Genomic DNA, 8,872 nt, shown 5'->3' on the forward strand with positions numbered 1-8,872 from the left:
TGACCCTACACCAAGTCCCTGACCCTACACCAAGTCCCTGACCCTACACCAAGTCCCCTGACCCCACACCAAGTCCCCTGACCCTACACCAAGTCCCTGACCCTACACCAAGTCCCTGACCCCACACCAAGTCCCCTGACCCTACACCAAGTCCCCTGACCCTACACCAAGTCCCTGACCCTACACCAAGTCCCCTGACCCAGCACCAAGTCCCCTGACCCAACACCAAGTCCTTGACCCAGCACCAAGTCCCTGACCCACACCAAGTCCCCTGACCCAGCACCAAGTCCCCTGATCCAACACCAAGTCCCCTGACCCTACACCAAGTCCCTGACCCTACACCAAGTCCCCTGACCCTACACCAAGTCCCCTGACCCAGCACCAAGTCCCCTGATCCCACACCAAGTCCTTGACCCAACACCAAGTCCCCTGACCCAACACCAAGTCCCCTGACCCAACACCAAGTCCCCTGACCCAACACCAAGTCCCCTGACCCAGCACCAAGTCCCCTGACCCTACACCAAGTCCCCTGACCCAACACCAAGTCCCCTGACCCAACACCAAGTCCCCTGACCCAACACCAAGTCCCCTGACCCAGCACCAAGTCCCCTGACCCAACACCAAGTCCCCTGACCCAACACCAAGTCCCCTGACCCAACACCAAGTCCCCTGACCCAACACCAAGTCCCATGACCCAACACCAAGTCCCCTGACCCAACACCAAGTCCCCTGACCCAACACCAAGTCCCTGACCCTACACCAAGTCCCCTGACCCAACACCAAGTCCCCTGACCCAACACCAAGTCCCCTGACCCACTCCTGGTGAAGGTTTATACTTCCTCTAATGTTTAAAAAAAGCCTTTTCCTTGAACATTTTTCCTCCCGCTCTCCATTGTTCTGTTCACAAATGGGTCCAAGGGTGCCAACGGTGTTTCCTACTCCGTTGTTCTTCCCGAGCGCACCTGTGTGTACCGGTGGCCCCTGGAGACTATAGCCTCTTCATGGCGGAACTTTATGCGATTTTGCCCAGTCTTCCTCAGCTGGTTTCTCTGTGTCGATGTTTCTTTTGTCATTGTGGATGACTCTAGCCTTGAGGCTACCTTGAGGTGCTTCCGGGGCTTAGTGTCCCCGCGGCCCGGTCGTCGACCAGGCCTCCTGTGGTTCTGGCCCCTCATGGTTCTGGAGTATCTTTTTTGTTTAATCCTTTGCATCATGTGTTGGTCGAAATCCTGTACTAGTTGCTTCTTTGGCAGATATTTACAAAAATTGAGTTGAATTTTGGAGTTGTCTCAAATGAACTTGCGGAACCGCTGCTAAGAAGGTTGTTCGTGTTTGCAACATTTTCCGGAAAGGAAATCCGTATTCAGGTTTCTACCCCAGGTATTTATTCTGCAATCCACGACCGTTGGCGGGGCCGTTGGTCTGGCATTGCAGTTAATAAACTGCGTGCTCTTAAATGTGACCTGTACCCTTTGGCCTTCCTTCTACCAACGTAATAGGCGATGGGAAACGGCTTTGACTAGGTTGCGTATCAGGCACGCCCGTTGTAACTCATTGTCACTTAATGGAACGGCTTCCTGCTGCTTTTTTTTGTCCTCACTGCATTGTCCCACTTACAGTCCTACAACTCCTTGAAGAATGTCTAGATTTTCGGAATGGTCGTATGTTTTGTTTTGCCCTCGAGGCCACCTGTTCCTGGACAGAAACCTTGGTAAACCCGCTACCTTTGATATCATCGCCTTATATGCTTTTGTTCTGGTTTTGGCGTCCTCGGTGATATTTGACTCCTTTTAAATATGGAGGAACACCAATGGTGCTATATAGGCTTCCCGTCTTGGCGCCATCTTTTGATAATTATTTACTTTTTCAGTGTAAGGTTGTAAACAAGTTGCCTGTATTAAATGAAGTGGCTGTAGGTAATACATTATACAATTTTAAATAAAAGTTTTGTGAGAAAATCGAAGTTTAGAGTTTTTCTCTCGACTAGCAATCGGTGGAGAGGCAGGGTTTGGGAGCCAACAATAGGCCCTGCAAGTACGTCTAGGTAAATACATTAGATGGCAAGTGATGGAGCGAGAGAGCCAGAGTGCGGGTCCGTCCTGCTGGCACCTGTGACGACACCCTCCGACGCTCCCCTGGGAGAGAGGGAAGAAGGAAGGAGGAGGAGGTGAAGGTGGAAGTAGTAGCAGCGAGGAAGGCATAGAAGGATGGCGGACACACTCGATGGTAATCAACCGCACGACAGCAGACGTGCACAACCCGTTCTCGCAAATTTAATAAGTCAATATTGACTTATTAAATATGTGCATAGGTGACATACTTAACATAATAGTTTCCCTTGAAAAGCTTCATAGAAAACACCGACCTTACCTAACCTACTTAGTATGTTAAGATAAGCATCTTATTGCTTCGTAATTACAATTATTACCTAACCTATACCTATAATAGGTTAAGTAACAATTGTAATTACGAAGCTATAAGATGCTTATTTTAACATACTAAGTAGGTTAGGTAAGGTCGGTGTTTTCTATGAAGCTTTTCAAGGGAAACTATTGTTTAGTATGTCATCTATGCACGCAACTAATAAGTCAATATTCACTTATTAAATTTGCGAGAACGGGTTGGACGTGCAGCAGGAGGAGGTGGCGCACGGCGAGGAGGAGGAGGAGGAGGAAGAGGAGGAGGAGCAGTAGGAGGAGGAGGAGATGGCAAGAGTGTCTCATTAACTCTTTTTTTTTCCTGGCGACTAATTAAAGGGAGACCTAAAAGGATAAAACAAAAGTTTCCGTCTTTGTTAATTGCAATCATATTTAGGAGAGAGAATGTTTAAGTTTGTACTTGCGCTCTCTCTCTCTCTCTCTCTCTCTCTCTCTCTCTCTCTCTCTCTCTCTCTCTCTCTCTCTCTCTCTCTCTCTCTCTCTCTCTCTCTCTCACTCTCCCTCCCCCTCTCTCTCTCTCTCTCCCTCTCTCTCTCTCTCTCTCACTCTCCCTCCCCCTCTCTCTCTCTCTCTCTCTCTCTCTCTCTCTCTCTCTCTCTCTCTCTCTCTCTTTCTGACAATAAGAGCCTTGAAGTTTGCTTATTTTTCATTAGCTAAAGTGCTAGTGTAGACAAATTCTTAGACTTAACCTTGTAAGGAAAATCAACAACGCGTCTTTTAATAGTTTGCTGCAACATTCAATTCCTGGCATAAAAGCTGGGCTGCAAGCTAAGGCAAGCTACACACGACCCGCCAAACACACACCGAAACTACGACGTTGGTACAACGTTCGAACAAGTTTTAACACCTCCTAACCAGTTATAACAACCAATATAGCAAGTTGTAACAACGTTCTAATACGTCATAAACACGTTAGGCCAAGATGTGACAACTTTATTACAAGTTGTAACAAGCGGAACATAGAGACAGTATAGGTTTGTGTTTGCAGGGGTCAGGTGTGTCACGGTGTCACTTGACTGAATAAACAGACCAGCCTCCTACATCACAGACATCAACCAGTTAACCTCTTTCATTACATAATCCCTCACTGAATCAGACAGCAAGATGTTAAGTAAGGAGTTTAGCTACTCGCCATCAGAATGCGGTCTATCAGCTGCCATCAGCGAGATAAAGAGAATAGAGTTTATAGAGTTCAATAGTTACTGAATGCCTACTTGACCTTGGTCAATCACGTTCTCTTTGGTTCCTGTATGTCGATTAAGCTGTTAACCTTAGTAGAGTGGTCGATCCGTGAACTAAGGCTTGTAACTCCTTGAGTTAAGCCTTGTAACGAGACTCAGGAGCTGCCTCGTATGGGCCAATAGGCCTTCTGCAGTTACCTTTATTCTTATGTTCTTAATTGCTTGCAGGTGGAGAAGGCATCTTCGCCACCTGCAAGCAGTTACTGCACGTATAACTGTGTAGTAACTGCTGCTGGTAGTTTACACATGACCCTTGTCAACCACAATGGTGGCACTATATCACTGGCTTGCTCCCAGAATGCAAATATATCATATAAGGATTTTATTTTGCATGTCATTATCCGAATACATTTTTTGTATTAATACATTAGGTACATCTGCATTAGTGCAGCTACCCTAGACTATATGAAGTGGAGTACAGTGTGTCAAAAAAGCTAACTAGGTGATGCTAAAAAATCCCCATCACACAGGATGGTTAGTCATACAGAGGCATGTGATAAGCGGTCTGCACTGGCAGACTCCGGATGCATTTTGAGGATATCAACAACACAAGATTGAATAAGGTAGCAGTGGTAATACAAGTCCCCATCTCGCAGGATGGTTAGTCATACAGAGCCATGTGTTTAATAGCCTGCACTGGCAAATTTTGGGTATACTGTGAGGATATCTTCAAGAATACGAGAGTGAATAAAGTAATTGCAAAGCTCCAGGTACCTCATGCCAACTGGTCTGAAAGGTCTAATAACTGGGCATTCAGTGATGTAGTGCGGGAGATCATGCCGTAGTTCCTGCTCACAGAGTTTGCAACTGGAGTGCTCAGGATTGGGAGACCCGTCACCTGCAGCCACCTGCCACAGGTAACGGTAACCCAACCTGATCCTTGCAACCACTGTGTCGCACAGTCTAGTGGACGTTTTGTGCTGTCCATAGATGTAGGTTTCAGATCTGAACAAATCATAGCTTTTTATACTAGTACTTTCAGGTCGTTGGGAGTCAGTAAGTTCTTTCCTATCAGATCTGAATGTTTGGACCAATACAGTTTTGACAGCAGAGATGGGGATACCTAGATCTAATTCAACTTCAAACTTGTAACACGCTAATTTGGCTGCAATGTCTGTCTCATTATGATGGGTTATATTTATGTGTGAAGGTATCCATACAAAGGAGATTCGAGACCCTTTACTCTGTGCATCAATTAGGTCATTTATAATTGGGAGTATGAGGTTCTTGCTGTCGATCTTCCAAGAGAAGTTTTCGATTGCTTGAAGAGCAGACTTTGAATCGCAGAATATTATTCCTCCTCCAATATTTTTTAATGTGCTGGTTGCTAAATGTAATGCTGCTAGTTCTGCTTGTGTGGAGGTCAGCCAGTTGTTTAACCTGACACTGACAGTCTTTGTGCAAATATTATTTCTATAAAACCTACATGCCGCTGCAGTCCGTCCAGTAGAAGACTGGACTGAGCCGTCGGTGTAGACACAGTGCTCGTGAGATCTTAGACTCTCGATGGAGGAGGCAATTGTTTCAAGAGTGACAGCTTTGAGTAGAGCAAGATTCTCATTATCTTTCTTGGTGACAGGTGTGTATGATACTTGAATGGTGGGGTACAGATAAAGAGGAATATCAGAGACAGGTAGATTGTACTTAAAAGGAATGTTAAGTTTAATGAGATTGTAAGCATTGTTTCTCAGCCAATTATCATAAAAGGAGTGAGTTGGTATGTCGGCACCAGTCAAAAGGGTGTTAACAGCACTAAATAATTTGTCTCTGAGCAATGCAGAAGATGTAGGATCTCTCATGACTTTAAGACAAAAGGTAGTGTTAACTTGCATTATTCTCTCTAGTATGGTTGGAAGCTTCAGTTCTTTCCTCATGTTGATGATTCTTGTGCATCTTGGGGCACCAAGAATTATCCTCATGGCCTCATTCTGTATTACTTCAAGTTTGTCCAACACAGAGGAGGGGAAATTAATTAAGTGCAGAGCATTATAATCAACGAGAGATCTAACAAACATCATATAGAATAGTCTAGCATATTTAATATTGATACCAATATTCTTACCAGTAAGTGTTCTCAATGGTTTTAGTCTTTCTTTTAACCTACGGTGTAGATCATTTACAATGTCACTGTTAATACCAACTCCAAGGTATTTGTGCTGCCCACACGTTTCAATGTTCTGGTTGTTGACCTTGAAAGCTATAGGGACATGAGTTTTCTCTTTGGGATGGAGAACTCTGGATTTAGTTATAGAGATAACAAGACCACATTCAATGCTTTTAGCAGCGAATGAATCAAGTAGAGCTTGCAGTCTAGTTTGGGAATTTGCAACAATGCATATATCATCGACATAACAAATGACGGCTTCGTCAGGTAGTGTGGGAATATCAATTGTTAATTTGTGCATCAGAACATTGAACAGTGTGGGACTTAGCACTCCACCCTGGGGTGTACCCAACTCAAAGGGTGCACAGAGTTTACTTTTGACCCCCTTGAAAAGGACTGAGGCGGTTCTGTTACTCAGGTACCCCCTGAGCCATGTCAACAGTCTTCCCGTAACTCCAAAAGAGGCTAGCTGTTCTAGGATTATTTCTTTGTTTGCTGTATCAAAAGCAGTTTGGAGATCAATAAATGCCGCCTGAGAGTTTGGTCCCTCTCTGATAAAATACTCAGCAAAGCAAGTTTGTGTGCTTCTTCCAGGAAGGAAACCATACAGGTTAGGGGCAAGGTGGGGCTTGATTTGAAACATTAGTCTGTCGAGAATAATTCTCTCAAGAACTTTGCACATGCACGACGTCAGAGAAATGGGTCTAAATTTTTGTGAATTAGGCTTGGGTATGGGTATTATGAGTCCCTGTGTCCAGCGGTCAGGTAAAACACCCTGTCTTAGACTTTGATTAAACAATTCTAGCAAAGGGCTATTTGGCAGCTCAGCAAGTACTCTCATGGTGTTGTATGTGATGCCATCCTCTCCAGGAGAGGTAGCCTTACCTTTCTTGAGTGCATTTTTAATTTCAAAGGGGGTTATGCCATAGTTATCATCAGGCCCTATTTCACTACAGGCAATTTCAATATTGAAGTTACGATTTATTTTAGTACTAGCCAGATAGTTTTGCACATCTAGGGGCAGGCTGCTTATACTAGCAGTGCTTGCATATTGCTGAAGCAGCATGTCGGCATAGTCTACAGGTGAATGGTGATCAAGTTGACGACTGCTAGGACGAGAAATCTTTTTAATTTTATTCCACATTTGGGATGAGGTTGTTGCATGATTGATGCCTTGCAGAAACTGTTCCCAGTGCTGGTTATACACCTGTTCCTTTAGCTCTCTAAACTCTCGGCTGGCTTTAAGAAATATGTTGAGGGTGTCAGCTGTTTTATGTGTTTTATACTGCTCAGCTAGGAATAGAACTCTGTCATGCAGGGGCTTAAGGCGTGAGTCAGTGAACCACCTCTGTCCCTTCCTCACTGGTTTGGGTCGTGTGGATTTTACAACATTGTCATAAAAAGCGGTTACTTCAGTGACCAGGTCCTCATATAATGCATTGATGGTAGTAAAGCAGTAAGTGTTATACCATTCAGAAATGCGGAATTTGAAGAGCATGTGTAAATTTTCAGGGATATTAATTATTTTTTTTCCAAAGCTTAGGGGTTTGACATTATTGATAGTGTATGAACTGAATATGGCAAAGTGATCACTAACTAATTCATGAACAATTGATCCTCCGACAGCATTATCAATGAGGCCGTGACCAATGACATGATCAAGCCTGCCACCCCTGAGGTGTGTGAAGTTAGAGGAGTCAAAGTTGAACACGGACATGTTATTATCTCTTAAGTATTTTACAAAGACTCTGCCATTCCCGTTTGTTTTGGTGTCACCCAGGCTAGTGTGTCTAGCATTAAAATCACCCATTACAATGGTTTGAGAGCTGCTGGTAATTTTTGGGAGAGAAGCTTCCACCATTTGATCACACCTTACATATACATTAACTAAGTTAAGAAACCCGGTCGCTGTAGCAATCTGAAACTGCTGATAATATGAGTCGTCACTTTTGTGGTTTTTAACATGTTTACACACTAGGTTACTTTTAACATACGTCAAGATACCGACATCATGGGAACCAACATTTGAGAAAGCTACATAACCTGAGAGTTTGGGTGGCGTTTTATTTTTTGTGTTTGCAGTGTATGGTTCCTGCAAGCACAGTACATCAATGTTGTTGGCACCAGCGTACATCATTAGATCAAACAGCCTCCTTCGCACGCTTCTCACATTCCACGTGAGAAATTTAAGAGTGAGTTGGTCGTGGGTAATGGTGTTCATAAACCTGATGAAGAGAAGTGTTTATAAGATTCACAAGTTGTAGACTATTGCTTACAAATGCCAATTGTTCACCGTCATTAATGGCAAAGAGTTCTTTCACCTGTTTCAAGCTCAGCTGGCTGCCTGTATTTTTCCTATCATTTACAATCATTTCATGTTCGTCAGGAATCGTAGACACACAAGCGGTATTGTTTTTAATGAGTTCTTGAGTGAATTTGTTAAATACATCTAAGATACACGGGTTTTCATATGTTTCACTCGACACAACGGTACTTATAGCACTGGAGGAGGCGTCAAGACTTGCTCGAGACGTGTCAACACTTACAGCACTGGAGAGGGGGTCAATACTTGCTGGAGACGGGTCAACATTTATAGCACTGGAAGGCATTTCACTAGAGACTCGGACGTTCGCTTCTCTCCTCGGGCTGGCGAGATGATCGCTTGAACACTGACTCGGGTTGTCCATGGTGATCTTAGCATAAATGCTGTTGAGACCATTTTCAATCTTCGTGAGTGTTTCTTGGAGCTTATTGACGGTAATTTCTATTTTGTTCATGCGAGCGGGAAGTTCTAACACCTCCCTCTGCAGGCTGGCGTCAGGCTTCCCAGGTAGGCCAGGGAAGGTTGTCAGGCTGTTGGCGTCAGGAACGGTGGTGGGGTCATCCCGGGTGGGGGGATTGACTGGGGTGGTGGAGGGTTGCCCCACTGTGCTGTGCGGGGGAGGCCGCTTGACACATTCCTTGTGCCAGGCGGTTACTCCCTCCCGCAAGCACCTGGAACACTTGTGCTTGGTGGCTGAGGATGAGGTCTCATCTAAACACTTAATGTCACTGAAATCTACGGACTCGGGGCAGAATATTTCATTTGG

General features: G+C 44.6%; 1 protein-coding gene across 1 annotated transcript in view; it reads left to right on the plus strand.

The window, feature by feature from the left end:
• Positions 1-2,693, plus strand: part of LOC138355980 (organic cation transporter protein-like) — a 45,113-nt gene extending 42,420 nt beyond the window's left edge. The window contains exon 15 of the mRNA XM_069311523.1: positions 2,634-2,693. Within this exon, the coding sequence (XP_069167624.1) occupies positions 2,634-2,693 (60 nt within the window). The remainder of the gene's footprint in view (positions 1-2,633) is intronic.
• The last annotated feature ends 6,179 nt before the right edge of the window (positions 2,694-8,872 follow it).

The sequence above is a fragment of the Procambarus clarkii genome, chromosome 70 (assembly GCF_040958095.1).
Source record: "Procambarus clarkii isolate CNS0578487 chromosome 70, FALCON_Pclarkii_2.0, whole genome shotgun sequence".
Classification (NCBI taxonomy): Eukaryota; Metazoa; Arthropoda; class Malacostraca; order Decapoda; family Cambaridae; genus Procambarus; species Procambarus clarkii.